The sequence below is a fragment of the Bufo bufo genome, chromosome 1 (genome assembly GCF_905171765.1).
Source record: "Bufo bufo chromosome 1, aBufBuf1.1, whole genome shotgun sequence".
Lineage (NCBI taxonomy): Eukaryota > Metazoa > Chordata > Amphibia > Anura > Bufonidae > Bufo > Bufo bufo.
The window spans coordinates 551,728,197-551,750,248 of record NC_053389.1 but is presented as its reverse complement, the minus strand read 5'-3'; the positions used below and the strand labels follow the sequence as shown (position 1 = coordinate 551,750,248).

The window sequence follows — 22,052 nt, the reverse complement described above, 5'->3', positions numbered from 1 at the left end:
GGAATGCTCTCTGCAACATCTGGACATAGCCAGCGGCCGTTTGACGCCCCTGCACTTCCTGAAGCTCCATTGTTCCACTGATGGAAAAAGCACCCCAGACCGTTATGGCACCCCCTCCACTGTGTCGCGTAGAAAACATCTCAGGTGGGATCTGCTTGTCATGCCAGTAATGTTGGAAACCATCAGGACCATCAAGGTTAATTTTTTTTCTCTTCAGAGAATAAAACTTTCTTCCACCTTTTGAATGTCCCATGTTTGGTGCTCTCTTGCAAAGTCCAAACGAGCAGTTCTGTGGCGTTCAAGGAGACGAGGTCTTTGAAGACGTTTTTTGTTTTTGAAGCCCTTCAGTCTCAGATGCCGTCTGATGGTTATGGGGCTGCAGTCAGCACCAGTATGGGCCTTAATTTGGGTCAAGGATCACCCAGTGTCTTGATGGACAGTCAATTGGATCCTCCGGCTCAGTGCTGATGAAATTTTTTTGGGTCTTCAACTTGACTTTTTTGTTCCATAACCCTCAGGATCATTTAAGAAATTCCAAATGACTGTCTTACTGCGTCCCACCTCAGCAGCGATGGCGCGCTGTGAGAGACCCTGCTTATGCAGTTCAACAACCCGACCACGTTCAAAAAGGGAGAGTTTTTTTTTGCCTTTGCCATCACAAAGTGTGACTACCTGACAGAAAATGACAATGAATCCACATTTTTGCCCAGATTTGGCCTTTTAAAGGCATGTGGTCCTAAAATTTGGATCAGCTGAAAAACAGCCTGTTTCAGTTTAATCGTTATTTTCAATAAATTGAATGCTCAAAAAATGTTTTGTCTCACTCCCATTTCTTCTTGTTGCATGTTGAAGCTCTACTTGGAAACTTGTTAAGATCCAGCCATGCTAAATAAGATTTTTTGCCATTTTTCAAGTGGTCTTAAATTTTTGATCAGGACTGTAGCTTATGAAACCCCAAAGTCACAATCTCAGGTACCCTTTGCTCAGGGGGTATGTATTAATTAGCTGACTAGAATGTGACACTTTGAGCCTAGAATAGTGAACCTTTTCCCAAAATTCTAATTTTAAGTTGCATTACGGAAATAAATGAACTTTTGCACGATATTCTAATTTTTCGAGTTTCACCTGTATGTTACTAGATAGCGGAGGGTTTCTAGGACATGACCATATCCCTATTTTTGCTGAAGACGATATCATGAGGTATACGGTAGGACAAAAATACACATTTGTATAAAATCATACAACAGATATTAGAGACTACAAGGGAGGCCCCTATTTATCTCAGTGACATCACATGGCCTAAGCATTCACAGACCGACAAGGTCTCCTTATACGTCTGATCAGCAGGGGTTCCGGGAGTCTGACTCCTTAAGGCCACCTGCACAAGTTGCAGAATACGTGTGGTTTTTCCACACAGATTCCAGTGCAGAAAAATCGTTGCATATTTCAGTACCAGCAAAGTGTATGTGATAACACAAATCTCATGTACACTGCGGAATTATTTCATGCGGAAGTTGATCTTTATTGCGGATTTACAAATCTGCAGCATGTCAATTATGTTTGCAGTTTTAGCTGCTTTTTCATATAAATTCAGAGAGAAAGGTGCCTTAAATTTTTTTTAGGTATTTTTTTTAATATATATTTTTTTTATTCTTACTTATACTATTTATTAGTCCCACAAAGGAACATTGACATTCGATTGCTAACATTAATATACTATAGCTCTTATGCAGTGCAGTGCATCATGCTGTCTAACAGGAGACCTGGGCAGACCCCTCCATTGGAACATTGGCAGCCTGCGATCACATTCACAGGCATGCCAATGAGTGAGAGGAAGGCTGTCCCTCTAAAACCACTTAGATGCTGCAGTAGCTATTGACCGTAGCATCTAAGGGAGTTAAATAGGGGGATGGGAGGTTTCTGTTTCTAAGCCATTGCAGGAGTGACACCCACTCTACCCGGCACAGGACACTGGTGCCAGGCTAAGGGTACTTTAACACTTGCGGCAGAGGATTCTGGCAGGCAGTTCCGTCAAAACGCATGCAAACTGATGGAATTTGTCAGACGGATCAGGATCCTGATCCGTATGACAAATGCATTGAAATGCCGGATCTTTCTTTCCGGTGTCATCTGAAAAAACGGATCCGGCATTTATTTATTTTTTTACGATCTGAGCATGCGCAGACCGCAAAGCCGGATCAGTTTTGCCGGAACACTCGGGGCCGGATCCGGCATTAATGCATGTCAATGGGAAAAATGCCAATTTTGGACTGAGATAAAACCGCAGCATGCTGCGGTTTTATCTCCGTCCTAAAAAGGCAAAAAGACTGAAGACATCCTGATGCATCCTGAACGGATTGCTCTCCATTCAGAATGCATTAGGATAAAACTGTTTTTCCGGATTTGAGCCCCTATGACGGAACTCTGGAAAAGAATAACGCTAGTGTGAAAGTACCCTAACTCTAGAGCGTCATAAAAAGCCATGTTAGCAGGTATAAAGCTCTTTAGTGACCCTTGTAAAAAGGCATATAAGCCTAAAAACTCAAAAAAAATAATAAGCGTTATAGCATGTAAATGTAACTTGTCCTGCAACAAATAAGACTCCTATCGCTATTTAAATGGAAAATTCTGGCTTTTGCAAGGAAGGGGGGAGACTGAAAATTAGCTTGGTTATTAAGGGTTAAAATGGATGCCTCAATAGTAAATGTATATATGCTATTGCCCCACCACAGATCGTTCACACAGCAGAGCTCAGGTGTCTCTGCTTCCTTCATGTAATGACTGTTCGGGGCGGTAATGAGTAGAAGGAAACGAATAACCCTGGCTGCCGCTGCTTCTAACCCACGTGACTTTAGCGTGTCACGTGACAACACAAGGTCCTTACGGCGCACGGAGTTTACAATGGGCAGGAAGCCGCCCACTGATCTCACAGGAAATGGTCGCACAGGACTCGCCTCACCCAGGATACGGATATACGTCAGTGGGGAACGTTTGTTTCCGGGGTCGTGCGTCTTATGTCTTTGGTCGCTTAGCAACGGAGGACGCCACGCAAAGAGTATGGCAGCGGGTCGAGCGGTAGAAGCGGAGGATTACCTCCAGGCAAACAAGATAATGGAGCTGGTGAACAACTTAACGAGTCTCCTCCTGTATCACCGGCCTGGTAATGTCCGCCGGTACACTCTATGTATCCAGGGGATCCCTGAAAACAAGGGGGAGTCACTAGAGAGCGCAATGCCTCACAAGGCCAGTAGGTGGCGCAGCTTCTGATTCTTGTAGAAATATTTTAGACACTAGTGTTGAGCGAACTTCTGTTTTCTAGTTCGGAGTACAAGGTTCAGGTTATCTAAGAATTCTGTTATGGATTCTGCTACCATGGGCTATAATTCATGGTCTGTGGTAGCGGAATCCGTAACAGAATTCTTAAAGGGAACCTGTCACCTGGATTTTGGGTATAGAGCTGAAGACATGGGTTGCTAGATGGCCGCTAGCACATCCACAATACCCAGTCCCCATAGCTCTGTGTGCTTTTATTGTGTAAAAAACCCGATTTGATACATATGCAAATGAACCTGAGATGAGTCCTGTCAGAGATGAGCCCAGCACCGCCCCGCATCCCCCGAATCTCCTCCTTGCTCCCTGACGTCACAAAGCTAGAGCGCTTTTACTTTTACAGGCATTTACTGTATACTAGGTATCCGATACTTAAAATGTAAAATCTCCAGTGTTTCATTTCAGGACTTTCATTTTGCAGACAGACCCAGGGAATTCCTTATAACGCAGCTCGAAAAACTGAAGCTTGCCCGACTGGCAGATGTGGAATACCCCTGCCTTTTTGATGAGTCTAATGTGGATGCTGTCTTTGGGATTCTGGACCCTTCAGGCCAAGGCTATATCACAGGAACTCAGTACATTGAGGGTAAGGCATTGCAGTGTACATTAAGGGCTAGTTCACACTGCAAAATTTGTTTCTGCCCCAGTTTTTCAAGTTGAATGCCGCAGACCCGCTTGTGCTTTAGCTCAGTTGAATGGAGCTAGACCCCCACACCCATGTGGTTTTCAGCATCGTCTATGCAGAGATGGGTGCACATGTTCTTACTTGCCGTAGTCTTGGAAGATAAACCGCGGTTTCTTGAACAGAAGTGCAAGCTTCCATTGAGAACAATAGGAAGCAGTTAGCATACCGAGTCCGTGCCAAATTGCATGGACAAAAGCCGCCATCTGAACTAGCTCTTATAGCGTGTGGCATTGTGGAACGTTGCATACATTAGTACATGAATCAGCACATACAGGGCGTTCCTCAATCAATCACCTGCCTGTCACACTTCCATCTGTAGGCTACAGCAATAGCTCATCCGCAGGGTAGCTAAGGGACACCATAAGGGAACCTTCACACGCTGCCGATTTTGTTGCAGAATTTTCCGCAATGGAAAATCAGTTCCATTCACCTGAATGGGGACTACAGAAATCCATATGCTTGCTGCCCCATTCGTGGAAAATTCTGCCCCACAATCCACAGCGTGTGATGGCATCCCAGGGAGTTGTCCTAAACTATTAGGGCAGCATCCATATGACGTCATGCCATGTCTTCGGCAGTCAGTCTTTGCACACAGCAGTAATGTTGCAACCACCATGTCATGATTTGCCCATACAATCCTATGATGTGACGTCACGCCAGTCAGGGTATTGCTGCACCAGGACCATAGATGGGACACAGGTAGACTTTAGTGGTGGAGCTAGAACTAAGGGTAGCAAAGTATATTTTGAAAGTTTTTATTTTTATTTTTTACTCTGGCCATAAGTAGCGGCTAGAGACATCTTGAAAAACATATTTAAGAAGAAGTAAACATTGATGCCCTATCCTTAGGATAATCTATCAGTGGGGATCTGATACCCACCCATACCATTCCCCAAAAGTAAGGGCCTCCATAATAATACTTCTAGTATACTGACTGGGAAGCTGTCGCAGGAAGTCTTAGGGCTCTTTCACACCTGCGTTGTTGTGTTCCGGCATAGAGTTCCGTCGTCGGGGCTCTATGCCGGAAGAATCCTGATCAGGATTATCCTAATGCATTCTGAATGGAGAGAAATCCGTTCAGGATGCATCAGGATGTCTTCAGTTCCGGAACGGAACGTTTTTTGGCCGGAGAAAATACCGCAGCATGCTGCGCTTTTTGCTCCGGCCAAAAATCCGGAACACTTGCCGCAAGGCCGGATCCGGAATTAATGCCCATTGAAAGGCATTGATCCGGATCCGGCCTTAAGCTAAACGTCGTTTCGGCGCATTGCCGCATCCGACATTTAGCTTTTTCAGAGTGGTTACCATGGCTGCCGGGACGCTAAAGTCCTGGCAGCCATGGTAAAGTGTAGCGGGGAGCGGGGGAGCAGTATACTTACCTTCCGTGCGGCTCCCCGGGCGCTCCAGAGTGACGTCAGGGCGCCCCAAGCTCATGGATCATGTGATCACATGGATCACGTCATCCATGCGCATGGGGCGCTCTGACGTCATTCTGGAGCGCCCGGGGAGCCGCACGGACTGTAAGTATACCGCTCCCCCGCTCCCCGCTCCTACTATGGCAACCAGGACTTTAATAGCGTCCTGGGTGCCATAGTAACACTGAACGCATTTGGAAGACGGTTCCGTCTTCAAATGCTTTCAGTACACTTGCGTTTTTCCGGATCCGGAGTGTAATTCCGGCAAGTGGAGTACACGCCGGATCCGGACAACGCAAGTGTGAAAGAGCCCTTAGTATAACACGGCCAGTGGTGCATTGCCTGAGACAAAAGCTTTCAAGAAGACTCTTTATGGGATTTGTTTCTAGTCAACCACAAGAGTTAAAGGGGTTATCCTGGAAAAGATAATGATGACTTATCCTCAGCGGGGGTCCAAGTCCTGCCGTTAAGCTGTTTCAGGGAGCTGTTCCTAGCTCATAATGAGTATAATGCTCTAATTAAAAAAAATGCCCGAAAGGTGTACAAAGCCTTTAAGTTCGGCACCTCTTAATTTCTGTTGCTCTCATTAAGGGGTCATGCACACGATCGTATGTATTTTGTAGTCCGCAAAGCACGGATCTTCATAAAAAAATAAATAAAATGACGTCCGTATTACATCTGTTTTCTTTGCGGATCCATTGTAATAATGCTTGTCCTTGTCCGCAAAATGGACAATAGGACATGTTCTATACTTTAGCACAATGGACTTGAGGACATACGGATACAGAAAGCGCACAAAGTCATTTCCTTTTTTTGAGCGGCCCCATTGAAATGAATGGTTCTGCATACGGGCTGCAAAAAACCCCGAAACAGACATGGACAAAAATTACGTTTGTGTGCATGAGCCCTAACAGAATGGAGACTATATTGTATGGATTCATAGAAAGCCTGTGGGCAGAAACAAAGGGGCGCAGCACTCAGCAAGTACCCTTTAAAGGATTTTCTGTCCCCTTTATATCCTCAGGACAGGCCATACATGTCTGATCGGCAGGGGTCTGACACCTCGCTGATCAGCTGTTCTGCAGTAGCTTCGGTGCCCGAACTATAGCTCCATCATGTGGACAGAGTTGGTTACTGCATCACTGCTCTCACTGTAGTGGGAGCTACTCCATGAGGGGGTGTTAGAGATTGATGACCTATTGAAAGGATAGGCCATTAATATTAAATGACTGGAAAATCCCTTTAAAGGGTATCTGTCAGCAGATTTGAACCTGTGAAACTGGCTGACCTGTTGCATGTGCACTTGGCAGCTGAAGGCATCTGTGCTGGTCCCATGTACATATGTGTGCCCATTGCTGAGAAAAATAAAGATTTAATATATGCAAATGAGCCTCTAGTCTAGGAGCAATGGGGGTGTTGTGGTTACTCCTAGAGGCTCTGCTCTAGGGCTGCAGGTATCGATTATTTTATTAATCAAGTATTCCACCGATTAATCAAGTACTCTGATAAGAAAAAATTTTATTAAAACTACGTTTTCCTTTATAAAAAAAAAAAAAACTCATCAGCCCCCCCATGCCATCATCAGACCCCCCTGCCATCAGTCCTCTGTGCCCTCAGCTCCCCCCTCGTTCCATCAGTTACTCCCTGAGTGCCACCATCTCCCCATTAGAGCCATCAGTCCCCAGCGCCAGTGAAATGCTTACCTTTCCTGTAGGGGCGCCGCCGACACTCCACAGCTCTTACAGCCTCCTTTTCCTGCGCTGCACTGTCCTCCTGACGTCACACAGTGTCAGGTCATACGCTTACGTGCACTGCATCTTGACGATGTGTGTACATCAGGAGGACAGTGCGGTGCAGGCTGGCGGGAGACCACAGAGTGGTGAGTAATAGCAAGTGCTTCACACGCTCTCCGTGGTCACATGGTACGAATGAATCCTCAATGCAAAAAATTTGCATTGAGGATTTTTGGTGGTTGAGTTACTTGATTGATTACATTTTTAGCCCTACTCTGCTCCTGCCACACCCTCCGCACTTTGACAGGGCCAGACAGTGAAAACATCATCATTACACCTACAAAGTGGACAGGGCTCAGCAGTTGCAGAGAGATCAGAGCCTCTAGGTGTAATGACAAAGTCCCCATTGACAATATTTGAGCATTTCCTCCCATTTAGGCCACTTTACTCAGTAATTTCATTATTCAATGTGCTAATGCTTGTCATTGGTAACATTCAGCGCACCTGGTAGCCTGTGTCACATGGCCTGACATAGGTGGGCTCGCAGCCTCCTCCTCCTCCCTCCCATTGTATTAGTGATCTCACTATGGAGGTATGTAGGAGGTTGGCTGTGAGTCGGACCTCAGCACCTATCAGACTGTGTTCACACACGATAGGTAGTTTAGCGGTAGGACCCACGCCACACTGAGACACCTTGACGGGGTGCGCAGGGCTCCGATATGTTCCTGACTGAAATATATTGACTAAAGTCTCAGCTTTTAACATCAGTGTGAGGGTCTAGCCAGTATGGTCAGTCACATATTATTGTGATGCACCTTTTTTCAGTGATTTATGAAATCAGAGGCTCTAGGAGTAATGGTAACGCCCCCGTTGCTCCTAGAGCCTCATTTGCATATATTAAAACTTCATTTTTCTCAGCAATGCGGGCACATATGTAACATGGGATGAACACAGATGCCTTCCGCTGCCAAGTGCAGATGTAACAGGTCAGCCAGTTCCATAGGTAGCAGGCTGCTGACAGATGCTCTTTAAGGCATTTATCTCTAGTCAGACACTTTATGCTGCTCTGAATTCTTGTAATTTATTTTTCTTACTTCTATTGTGTTGTTTCTGGCTTAAAGATCTTTCATCCTAGAGCCTACATCTAAGTTCAGGTCTCCATATGTCCCTATCTCAGGGACTATAGATTTCCTTATTCTTGGAGATATTATTTTTCGGAGGAGGATTCGTATCAGAGGATCCTGTTCGAGTCTAATAACTTTATTGTCCCCTGACGAACCAGTATTTAATTGCCGGGGAAACGCTGCGTCGGGACAGGTTTTTTTATTTTTTTAAATATATTTTTTCATCTTTATATAACTGTCACACTTATCTAGCACAGTATGCTCATGTGTGTATTTTATTGTATCTGAGTGGTTGCCTTAACTATAGGGTTGTATAGGTGATTACTAGAATAGGTACGAGGACAGGGAACCTCCACCATCAGGGGGTGTCCCTGGGCTGGGGACTAGTTAAGGGTGGAATAGGGATAGAGTAGTGAAACCCACATCAACTATTAAAGATCCTTATACTACCCTTGGTGATCAACACGTGTACACATTCAACAGTGGTTCTTCAGACCGTGAGTAACACAGAGAAACTATGGATTTCTGAGAATATGTGCTTGTTTACATCTAATACATGACTCGGGTGTTGACCGTTTATGTACTGTATCAGGTTATTGTTTGATCTGTGCTGTTTAGATTGCAGGGCTTGTCTTGAATGTATTTTCAGCTGTTAGTGGTATTTATTAAAAGTTACATTTTATATGTAGGAAGGTGTTAAAATGTGTATTTAGCTTCTGTACTTCCTCACTGTGGTATTCTGCCATTCCTGGCGATTTTTGTATAAGGTGTTTATGCTTTGCCTATTATGGCAGTTTTTTTTTAAAGGACCTATTAATACAGACAGTTGGTTAGAGGAGGAGGAAGAGGTATTCTCAGAACAGGAGGGTGCACTCGAGAAAAGTAGTCAATATTCTCTTAAAACAATATTTAAGGATCTTTATGAGGATTATAAAGAAAACCTTAAATCTTGGTGGGAAACTCGTACGTTGGAAAATTACATCAAAAATAGGATAGTACCAGGAGGTTTGAGGAGACGAGTAATTCCTGCCCTTAGATCACGTTCACCTAATCAATAGACAGCTCGATTAGGTTTATGCAGTTGCTGCTGGAAGAAGAAAGGGAAATTCTGAAAAAAACCTGCAGCAAACTGAATAAACAAATCGAGCTGGCACTAAGACTCAAAAACGATCCTGATTTCAATAGGAGAGAGACTATTCTACAGACATCAGTAGAACGGTTTCAAACTTCTCTAAAAGAAAGGAAACACAAGCCATGCATACGAGATCTAACTACCTTTTTAGAGCGAAAAAAAGCTTTTGAATTTCTAAAGGAAAGTAAACCAGAGGGCACCAATAGGGAAGATTCCAGCACAGATATAGACTCCTCAGATACGGAGAGAACTACAAAATTCAAATCATCGAGTAAGGGACGTAACAGAGGGAGAGGGAGGAGAAGATTGCCACAATGAAATTTGGGAAGAGCACATGCATCCTCCTCATCGGATGGTGCTTCATTGGGGGCGGCATTCTTTGAATTTTTTGGTGAAAGGAGGGGAGGACCATACCGGTCCCCCCTACCAATTGAGGGACAGAGACAACATACAGAGGGAAGACAAACGCAAATGGATAAGAACTGCATTGTTAATTTAACTAGTAGATCATTTACTACTGATGAATTACAGGTCCTCTCTAAGGGTTTGTCATTTGTTCCTACTGTAAATTTTGATGCTTTTCTATGGGTGAAGGATATCAGTTTGTTTACACGTAAATTGAAATGGCATATGTTTTATAAGAATAATGTTTGAAACTAGGCATCCCCCCTGATTTTCTGGAAGATGTGAGATTACTTGCATCCCTTACTGATGGTATTGACCAGAGTTTGGGGTTAGGCCCATTTACAGAATTGCATCCAAAGAGTAGAAAAATGCCCCCCCCCAACAAGAAAATTCGGCAATTTATATTTTTTCCAGACTAGTGGTACAGGAAATTGAGAAGATACGCCCCCATAGAAGTCAGTCGTTCAATCTTACATTTGGGGGAGAGAGAAGCCCTGGAAGGACAATGATATTATCTTGAAACCCTCTGACAAAAGGGGGGAATATAGTGATTATGGATCACAACATCTATCTGGGCATGTGTCACTCCCTCCTGAATGATTTAGACTGCTATGGTCATTTACAGACTGATCCCTCTGAATTTTTTATAGGCGAATTGAATATGATCTTGCTTGATGCCTTTGAAAATAGATTCATTTCCCAGGAAGAATTCAAATTCATGACCCCTAACAACCCACAAATTCCAACTTTTTAGGCCCTCCCCAAAATTCATAAAGGGAGACATCCGTTAAAGGGTAGGCCAATAGTATCGGGAGTGGATTCTCTCTCCCAGAATGTAATGTGTATGTGGATAAGGTCTTAAGATCGTTTGTTTCATCTTTACCCTCTTACATAAGGGATACGACTGACCTCCTCCTCCTTTAAAATACAGGATACTGCTGTAGATGATCATGTCATTTTAGCCTTCATTGATGTAGAGGCCCTATACAGTAGTATACCACACGATTGGGGCATAAAAGCTGTACAGTCCTATCTAGAAACAAGGGGAATACAATTTAGGCCACATAATTGTTTTGTTCTCTCCCTTTTGAATTATATATTGACTCACAATTTTTTTCCCTTTTGAATCTAGATTTTACCACCAGCTCAGGGGCACGGCTATGGGAACCCCCTGTGCGCCCACTTATGCTAATTTGCTCCTGGGCTGGTGGGAGGATCGTATTGTTTTTGGAGAAGTGGAGGATCCCTGGACCACCCATATCCTCTTTTGGGGAAGGTATATTGATGACATCTTTGTATTGTGGGATGGCCCAGTGGATGCCTTCAATTCCTTTGTGAAGTCTTTAAATCACAACCCTATAGGCCTTCGTTTTACCTGAGAAAGTAATGAATATGAGATTTCCTTTCTTGATGTTAAAATCGCAAAAAAAGGGGGGGATGCTCCATACGGAAACCTTCAGGAAAGCTATGGCTACCAATAGCCTACTTTACTGGGGGAGTTTTCATCCACAACCCCTTAAAAAGGGAATACCTAAAGGACAATATATCCGTGTGAGAAGAAATTGTACAAATGCTTCCACTTTTGTTCGACAATCAGGAGATTTGAGGAATAGATTTTTACAAAGGGGGTACCCTGATGAGACACTCAAGGGGGCATTCAAAAACTCCATTTCTATTGATAGGAAGGATTTGTTAAGGCCCCAAAAAGAGGAACAGAGAGGTGTAATGGCACATATGATAATGCTTATGAGAAAATCTATGTGATATTGAGGAAGCACTGGGGAATCTTACAGACAGATCAAGATCACATGGACATACTACCTCCAAGACCTGCTGTTACATTCAGGAGGGGTAGGTCTATCAAGGATCGCCTGGTACATAGTATGTATGTGAAACCTAGATCTATAGGTACCTGGCTGGATAGAAGACCCTTGGGGACTTTTAAATGCAGTGGTTGTGTAGCCTGCCTCTTCATTTTGATATCTAAAACATTTAAAAGTGTAACTACAGGGAGAACTTTTGATATGAGGGACTTCTCGAATTGCAGAACATGTGGAGTAGTGTACCTTGTCACGTATCAGTGCCCTCGTAACTATGTGGGAAAAACTAAAAGAGAACTGAGAAGGAGAATTGGGGAACACACTGGAGACATTAAACAAACATAAGGGACACACCAATAGCAAACTATGTTCATGAATTTCATGGGGGGGGGACCTAAAATACCTGAGAGTTCAAGTTATTGAAGTGATCCATCCCTCTCCACGTAAGGGAGACTGGAATAGAAAGATATTACAGAGGGAGAGTCAATGGATTTATAGATTACGAACATCAAATCCAGAGGGTCTCAATGAACAATTGTCATTTGGATGTTTTTTTTTTTTTTTTTTTAATTCTTTATTTCTATTTTGCAAAAAAATAACATAATTATTGCATGTTGATTCACATACATTAGAAAAATAAAGTCGGAGCCATGCCGACAGATATTAATGAAGCACCATCCAACAACACTCTTAGTAATAACAAACACATACAGGGAGTGCACAATTATTAGGCAAGTTGTATTTTTGAGGATTCATTTTATTATTGAACAACAACCATGTTCTCAATGAACCCAAAAAACTCATTAATATCAAAGCTGAATATTTTTGGAAGTAGTTTTTAGTTTGTTTTTAGTTTTAGCTATTTTAGGGGGATATCTGTGTGTGCAGGTGACTTACTGTGCATAATTATTAGGCAACTTAACAAAAAACAAATATATACCCATTTCAATTATTTATTTTTACCAGTGAAACCAATATAACATCTCAACATTCACAAATATACATTTCTGACATTCAAAAACAAAAACAAATCAGTTTCCAATATAGCCACCTTTCTTTGCAAGGACACTCGAAAGCCTGCCATCCATGGATTCTGTCAGTGTTTTGATCTGTTCACCATCAACATTGCGTGCAGCAGCAACCACAGCCTCCCAGACACTGTTCAGAGAGGTGTACTGTTTTCCCTCCTTGTAAATCTCACATTTGATGATGGACCACAGGTTCTCAATGGGGTTCAGATCAGGTGAACAAGGAGGCCATGTCATTAGATTTTCTTCTTTTATACCCTTTCTTGACAGCCACGCTGTGGAGTACTTGGACGCGTGTGATGGAGCATTGTCCTGCATGAAAATCATGTTTTTCTTGAAGGATGCAGACTTCTTCCTGTACCACTGCTTGAAGAAGGTGTCTTCCAGAAACTGGCAGTAGGACTGGGAGTTGAGCTTGACTCCATCCTCAACCCGAAAAGGCCCCACAAGCTCATCTTTGATGATACCAGCCCAAACCAGTACTCCACCTCCACCTTGCTGGCGTCTGAGTCGGACTGGAGCTCTCTGCCCTTTACCAATCCAGCCACAGGCCCATCCATCTGGCCCATCAAGACTCACTCTCATTTCATCAGTCCATAAAACCTTAGAAAAATCAGTCTTGAGATATTTCTTGGCCCAGTCTTGACGTTTCAGCTTGTGTGTCTTGTTCAGTGGTGGTCGTCTTTCAGCCTTTCTTACCTTGGCCATGTCTCTGAGTATTGCACACCTTGTGCTTTTGGGCACTCCAGTGATGTTGCAGCTCTGAAATATGGCCAAACTGGTGGCAAGTGGCATCTTGGCAGCTGCACGCTTGACTTTTCTCAGTTCATGGGCAGTTATTTTGCGCCTTGGTTTTTCCACACGCTTCTTGCGACCCTGTTGACTATTTTGAATGAAACGCTTGATTGTTCGATGATCACGCTTCAGAAGCTTTGCAATTTTAAGAGTGCTGCATCCCTCTGCAAGATATCTCACTATTTTTGACTTTTCTGAGCCTGTCAAGTCCTTCTTTTGACCCATTTTGCCAAAGGAAAGGAAGTTGCCTAATAATTATGCACACCTAATATAGGGTGTTGATGTCATTAGACCACACCCCTTCTCATTACAGAGATGCACATCACCTAATATGCTTAATTGGTAGCTTGGAGTAAGACAACATGCATAAAGAGGATGATGTGGTCAAAATACTAATTTGCCTAATAATTCTGCACTCCCTGTATGTCTGTGTATGATATGCAGCCTGCGGAGACATTAGAGCGCCTCGATTCGTTTTACAAAAAACAAACAAAACTCAAAAGGCCAGAAATGGCACGGTCTCAGCATGAAAAAAAAAAAGAAACTCGACAAACAACAGAAACGGAGGGAACACTGGACAAGGGCACACTGGGAAAATTGGGGGACAGAGGGGTAAGGAAGCAGGGGGGGGGGGTACGTGAAGCGTACGAAAGTGTCCAGACGACACCATCAGGTCAGCAAGTTCCGATATTCCGAGGAGTCTTGAAAAGTGAACCAAGGGGACCAAGAAGCGACAAAAGCTCTGTTACCACCTTTCAGAAAGGCTGTGAGTTCCTCCATTCTCCGTATCTCTTCAACCTTCTGAATCCACATTCCCACAGAGGGAGGAGAGACAGACTTCCACTTCGCAGGGATACAAGACCTAGCCGCTATAACCAGGTGACGCAAGCAGGATCTCCGAAATAGGTTCAATGGTAGATCCGAAAGAAAAAGTAAAAAAAACTCTGGTGTGTTCGGAATCGGAAAGGGGAAGATGGAAGCCAGGGCCTCATGAATTGATTCCCAAAAAGGTTTGATTTTGTCACATTGCCAAAAAATATGTAGAAGCGAACCTTGGTGGGAGTCGCATCGGCAGCATAGAGGAGATGCCGACGGGAACATTCTCTGGAGAAGAGTTGGAACATAGTACCATCTCGATAACAATTTGTAACTGGCCTCCTGATATTTACTGGCAATGGATGATTTATGAGCAAGTTGGAGAATTTTAAGCCACTGGTCGGAGGAGATATCCTTCTGCAAGTCCTGCGCCCATTTGGCGGAGTAAGAAGGGAGATAATCCGACCCCGGCGTTACCAATGCCTTGTATAATTCTGAGAGGGAGTGACGATAAAGACCTGAACCAATGCATATCTTTTCAAAAGGAGTGAGAGCCCTATCAAACCCCTGAGTGGAAGGGATAGAGGAAAGGAAGTGGTACAGCTGTCTGGATCTCCATGGACCTAGAGGGCAGGGATCCGACTTTCCCAACAGTTCTGCGTAGGTGAACCACCTACCCAAGGTTCTGAAGAATGGTGCCCGACACCTGCCGCCCAATCTCCATTGTGCAAACGGGCCCCCAGAGCTACCCGCCGGGAAGTCCGGATGTCCCAGGACAAGGAACATCGGAGAAGGCGTAGGGGAGATTGTAGAGATCTGTTGGTACTTACAGAATTGGGTCAGAGTAGGGCCTATGAGAGGGTGAGAGGAGAGGGCACTAGGAACTTTCCTATCTGTCCATGGCAGAAGGGCCAGAGGGGTCCGGAATGAAAATTGCTCAATGGAGATCCATTGTTTGAACGGGGTGTGTCGGCACCAGTCTACCACTCGTTGAAACATAGAGGCTGCGTAATACTTCCTTAGATCAGGAACCCCTAGTCCCCCCCTTTCCTTTGGCACATGCAGTAAGGATCTAGACAGTCTAGCACTCTTCCCGATTTGGATGTTTTTTATAGTCAGTAATACTCTTTCTGTGTGTATTCTGTCAATTAATATATATAGAAATCTAGTGCACCCTCACTGGGTTATTTTCTTTCCTTTCCTGGCCATTGTAGCTCGTTATCATTATATCCTATATGTCTATACTGTGGGGTTGCGCTGTGGAGCGCATTTTGCGTTCCACAGCAGACTTCCGTTACCAGCTACTTCCGGTCTATGGTACACAAGTGTGATGCAAAGAGGCACACTTCCGGTTCGGCCTGTGGAACGCATGTGCGTTCCACGGTGGCGTTGGTAGTGTTCTCGACCGAAGATTAATAAATGGGTATCTATGATGTAGCGATCCAGTACTTCGATTGTAGGGGGTTAAATATTGAGGTGTTGGGAGTGAAGAGAGATGGAATTAGTAAATTTTTGACAGTATTTGTCTTGACTTAGGATGAGGAAGTCAATGGTCGTGTATCTTGGAGGAGGTGACATAAGGCGCCAGGTCTGAATCAAAGATTGACGCCTTTCATCCTAGAGCCTACATCTAAGTTCAGGTCTCCATATGTCCCTATCTCGGGGACTATAGATTTCCTTATTCTTGGAGATATTATTTTTCGGAGGAGGATTTGTATCAGAGGATCCTGTTCGAGTCTAATATCTTTTTTGTCCCCTGACGAACAAGTATTTAATTGCCGGGGAAACGCTGCGTCGGGACATGTTGGGACGTGTTTTTTTTATTTTTTTCAATATATTTATTCATCTTTATATAACTGTCACACTTATCTAGCACAGTATGCTCATGTGTGTATTTTATTGTATCTGAGTGGTTGCCTTAACTATAGGGTTGTATAGGTGATTACTAGAATAGGTACGAGGACAGGGAACCTCCACCATCAGGGGATCAAAGATCCTTATACTACCCTTGGTGATCAACACGTGTACACATTCAACAGTGGTTCTTCAGACCGTGAGTAACACAGAGAAACTATGGATTTCTGAGAATATGTGCTTGTTTACATCTAATACATGACTCGGGTGTTGACCGTTTATGTACTGTATCAGGTTATTGTTTGATCTGTGCTGTTTAGATTGCAGGGCTTGTCTTGAATGTATTTTCAGCTGTTAGTGGTATTTATTAAAAGTTACATTTTATATGTAGGAAGGTGTTAAAATGTGTATTTAGCTTCTATACTTCCTCACTGTGGTATTCTGCCATTCCTGGCAATTTTTGTTTAAAGATCTTCAGTGCAAACTATGTGCAGACATTGAGCCAACAGGAAGCAAGGTACATGATGTATAGCACAGTGTATGGATTAATGGGGTATTCCCATCACAGACAATGGGGGCATATCGCTAGGATATGCCCCCATTGTCTGATAGGTGCAGGTCCCACCTCTGAGACCCGCACCTATATCGAGAACGGGGCCCCGCAAGTGAAGGAGGGCTATTTCCGTTGGCCCCACAGAAATAAATGGGAGCCTGGGCCGCTCATGCACAGTTCGCCCCCATTCACTTCTATGAGAGCAGCGCTTGGTGGTGGACGGACCCCGGGAAATCTGGGGTCCTCCAGCCACAGCTCTCCCTGCTCTGTTCTCGTTATAGGTGCGGGTCCCAGCACCTATAAGACAATGGGGGCATATCCTAGCGATATGCCCCCATGGTCTGAGATGGGATAACCCCTTTAGGTTCTCACCACTCTTCTGTTTAAATGATTTACCTGTTGGAAATGCTCCTCTATTACATTTATTTAAATATGCTTAAAACATATTTTTCTATGCAGCTTTGAAAACCCTGGGTGTGGATGTTAGCAACTTACCCGATCCTCCAGAGAAAATCACACAGGAAGTCTTCAAACATGATATGTAAGTATTATGCATGTTTTTATTTTTATGTCATTGAAAAACACCCTTTACACAATGTTCCAAATTATTATGCAAATTCTATTTTTCTCTGATTTTCCTAAATGGTCAATGGAAATGTCAGTATAATTTCCAAATCATCAACCGCTAGAGTATAAATCACGTTTTATTGAACAAACCTCCCAATGATAACAGTATTTTTTTTCACAAATTAACTCAAATTGCACTGTTCCAAATTATTATGCACAACAGAGTTTCAAAACATTTTATAGTTTGTAAAGAACTGAAAATGGTCATTTGTTGAATTTGGAGGATCAAGAGCTCACATTTACTGAAATCAAAAGCTATTTCAATCAAAAACCTCTTAGGCTACTTTCACATTAGCGTTTTCAATTCCGCTATTGAGATCCATCATAGGAACAGGGTTCGTTTCAGCAAGTCAAAAAAGCGTAAACCTCTTTTTCGCCCCTTTCGGAGTTTTTCCAGCCACAAGCGGACGACCGACAAGTCTGCCCCGGATCAGAAGCGCAAGCCTTCCTTCAAACCTCGCCCTTCCTGGCGTCCCTGTCAACAGGGCTCCAAGTCCTATAACCCCAAGACCTCCTCTGCATGACGTGCAGCTTCCAGCCCCCTCCGATCGGGTGGGCGTCCGGCTTTGTCTGTTTCTTCATGTTTGGCTGGCTCACGTCTCGGATGCCTGGGTGAGAGAGGTCATTGCAGAGGGTTATAAGCCTGAATTCATGTCCTCCCCACCGCCCCCATTTTTATTTTTTTCGCTAGTCTCCTCCGACCTCTCCCTCTGCCGCAAATTCCTTTTTTCAGGCTATTCACACACTTCTGCGGCAGGGATTGATCGTCCCGGTTCCTGCGCAAGACCGTTTTCGCGGGTTTTACTTCAATCTCTTTGTGGCCCCCACAAAGGAAGGGACGTCCCGTCTCATTCTGGACCTCAAGGCACTCAACCGCTTCCTTAGGTGGTGCATTGTCATGCATGAAGATGAATTTGCTATGGCAGGCACGGTTTTTCTTTTTGTACCATGGAAGAAAGTGGTCAGTCAGATACTCTATATACTGCTGAGGTCATTTTTCACACCTTAAGGGAACCTAAAGGGGGATACAATCTCTCTACCCATTATTCTGGCCCAAAACATGACTCCTTGCTGAAGTGTCAGCCTTGTTGGGACATGGTGGCCATCCACCAACCATCCATCTGGACCATCCAGGGTTGCACAGCACTCATCAGTAAACAAGACTGTTTGAAAATTAATTTATGTCTGGGCCCACTGCTACCATTTCTGCTTGTGAGCACTGTTTAGGGGTAGCCGAATAGTAGGTTTATGCACAACTGCAAGCCTCTGAAGGATCCTACACCTTGAGGTTCGCAGAACTCCAGAGGCACCTGCAGCTTTAAATACCTGCTTGCTGCTTGGTAATGGCATTTTAGCAGCTGCTCTCTTAATCCGATGAACTTGTCTAGCAGAAACCCGACACACCTGTATTAGGTAGAATTTTTATAAAGGCACATTTAACGTTCCATATAATGTAAAACCTTGCAATTTTTGTGGTATGGAATTAAAATAAAAAATAAAGATTCCTCCATTGTTTTTTGCGACCTTCACTGTGCAAAATGATGATAATTTTATTATGCGTGTCAGTATGGTGATACCAAATGTATATAGTTTGTTTTACTATTTAATTTTTTATTTTTTTTAAATGCTTTGTGAGACTATATTCTAATATTGGGGGACTGTATAAGCATTGAGCTGCTGTGGTCACTACTCACCACAGCATCTGATGACTTATATGGTGGGGATCGGAATTATCTAAGAACCCAGATGTAGGAGGCAAGTGTCAGCTGTATTACACAGCTGGTAGTCTTAGTGTATGGCGCTGGCTCAGCTACTGAGCCTGCTCCATAACACCCCCTGTGCATATGTGAAGTACATGCATGTTACACGTCGCTAGAGGGATAAAAAGGTATATGTAAGAACAGGTGTCCTGATCATGATGTAAACCTAACCTTAGCTGAAATTTGCATACAGACGTACTTATGTTAAAAGGGGTTTTCTGGGCTTTTCTTTTTTTCATCCACGCTTTCTTCCAACTTGTAGAAGAAAGGCAGTTTGGCAGTTTATTTAGTACTTACCTGTCCACCGCTCTGATGACACCGCCTCAGCTACACTAACCCAGGTTGCATGCTCTTCTGCTCAGGTCCCAACCGGCTGTCTTTTATTCCCATTTAGCTGAAATTACTATTATGCAGAAGAACAGTAAGACTAGGTAATACATCTGATTGAGACCTGAGCGGAACAGCCTGTGTTAGTGCAGCGGAGGTGGCATCATCAGAGCGGCAGATGGGTAAGTACTAACTAAACTGTCTTTCTTCAACACCTTAGAAGAATGAAATGCATGGATTAAAAAAAAAACTTTAAGAAAGTTATTCATTTTCTTGCCTTGATGTTGTATGGATCTGGGCTTATCTAAGTTTTGAACAGCATCTGTGATCACAATTTTTACTAACACTCTGTTTGCCCACAGGAGGACTTATCTGAAAAAATCTTCAGCAACATTTAAGACCTAGCTCCACGGCTGTCAATCATTGCTGTAGTTATATTTTTTTTAATGACTCTTGTTACATTGTCCCATGTAACCATAAAATCACTTTAATGTAAAGTGTGTCAACTTAAGGATGGTTTTCCACAATATTCTGCAATGTTGTACTGAGAACCCCATGTTTTTAAGTATGCTGTTAGATTTTGTATTGATTTGTACTACAGACTGTGTGGTCATCATGTCATAAATTCAATTGCTGCTAAGTTTTATTGTCTAATGCATAAATATAGGAGACAGAAGATGTGCCAAATTTATGACAGTGGTGCAAACTGTATGACAGATTTGGCACATCTGGACAGACATGTCAGATACTTTTTTTTTTTTTTTTAACCTTACACCACCTATTGGTTGGCTTCCTTTAGAAGAGTATTTGGCACTAAAATTGTGGTGTAAGTGATTAATAGATTTGCTTTATTTTAGGACTGCAGCTATATATATATATATATTTTTTTTTTTTTTCTAGACACTTTTCAAAAGTATATATTAAAGCACAAAAAGTGCTTAAAACAAGTAATAAGTCAGGGCACAAATTGTGCCAGAATTATGGTCCTTTGCTGTAGTAAATCTGCCGCCATGTCTGTACCCTCTTCATGTATAGTAAGACATAGAGGTCGCAATGACGCTTGTACAAGAGTCATTGATGCCTGTTCAGGCCATTTTACTCCCTGGAAAAAGTCTAAGGAGTACCAATAAATTCCCCTACATTCAGCAGTGGGCCTGCAATAACCAATAGCAAAGCTCCTTACAGCACGGAGCTTTGCTATTGGTTAGTTTGGGTGGGCGCTGGAGCAATACAGCTCTTTGCAGCAGGGAAAGCCGGCGGGAGATGAAAGGAGAAGGGGCCGGCTCCAGAGGATGGCTGTACCAACGAGAGCAGGGCGCACTGCTCAAGGACCACAGCGGATATGTCCCAGACATCAAGATGGAAGCACAGAACAAGGTGACAGCAGCAGCCTGTGATGTATGTAGTGTGTGATCATCACACCCTGCACTCCAGCCATCTCACACTGATGTATGTGGTGAATGCAGGCAGGCTACTATAGCCAAGTGATAATGTACAGGGAAGATCCAGTATATTGGACTGTACTTTATCCCTTAGCTATAATTGCCTGCTGTTATTTAAATTAGTAATGTTTCCCCCACATAAATACCCACCTCTTAGGCCACTTTAACACCACCACTATATATTTCTGTTGTTCTGCTCTGTTAGATGAGCAGAACAATGAATATAATGCAAGTGCTGGATCGGGCATGTAAGGCTGGGTTTTAGTCATAAGTTCAACATACACAAAAACTGTATATGTTAACAGACACACTGTGGCGTCGGTCACCATACAGTTACATTGTAAAAAAAAAAAATGTATATATTTTTTTTTTTTTGCAGGATGGGAAAGTGTAGTGTACCATGTATTTTCCAGCTTGTAGAGTCCAGCAAAAAATGTATAGGCTACCATATACTTTTTTACAGAATCTGCAACAGAGGCTCCAAATGCAGCCTCCAACACAGATGTGAACAAGTGTAGGCCTATATATTATGTATTTGAATTACTGCAAATTTTATACTCCTCCTCGGGTAAAAATAAAATACTCCTCAAAAATGGTAAGAGGAGTATTTTTTACTCTTTTGGAAAAAAAAATTGTGCGACCTCTGGTAAGACATAAACAGAATATGTTCTCACAATGATCAATTATCTAAGAAAAACCTTATGAACTCTTTTATTCATGCAAGTCCTGATCCTACAAATGGGATGAATGCCAAATCGTTGTGTTTGTTTACTGCATCATACACCTGAAGAAGACATCAGTACAATGTTGAAACGTGTCCATGCATATCAAACAGTCCTAGATCTTTATCAGGTTGGCTTCATTGTGGCCTTCTGAAATTGGACTAAACCAATAGGATCCAATGTGATTATTTAGGTGTCCCTCCCCCCCCCCCCCCCCCAAATATGAAATGCACACCATACCAACAAAGTGTGAAACAAACCTAAGACTCAGATTTCTGCTGACCGCTTGACTAGTTTTTGAAGAAAAGACATTTTAATTGTATAAACTGCAATCAGAGCCTTGATGAATCCTAGTATAGTTACACAACACAAGTAGTGACTCATGCTTCCGTCTTCATTGCAAATTTGAAATGGCAGGTTAAGGTAGGCGATGTGCAATTAGATTTCCATAATGTGCACAATTTCGGCCAATTTCACAGCAGCA

At 43.2% G+C, this 22,052-nt stretch overlaps 1 protein-coding gene across 1 annotated transcript; it reads left to right on the top strand.

The window, feature by feature from the left end:
* Nucleotides 1–2,969: 2,969 nt before the first annotated feature.
* EFCAB10 (EF-hand calcium binding domain 10) lies at nucleotides 2,970–20,606 on the top strand. Its single transcript, XM_040412701.1, has 4 exons — nucleotides 2,970–3,160; nucleotides 3,752–3,916; nucleotides 17,150–17,231; nucleotides 19,767–20,606. The coding sequence occupies exons 1-4, from the start codon at nucleotides 3,058–3,060 to the stop codon at nucleotides 19,807–19,809; spliced, it is 393 nt and encodes a 130-aa protein (XP_040268635.1). The 5' UTR covers nucleotides 2,970–3,057; the 3' UTR covers nucleotides 19,810–20,606.
* The last annotated feature ends 1,446 nt before the right edge of the window (nucleotides 20,607–22,052 follow it).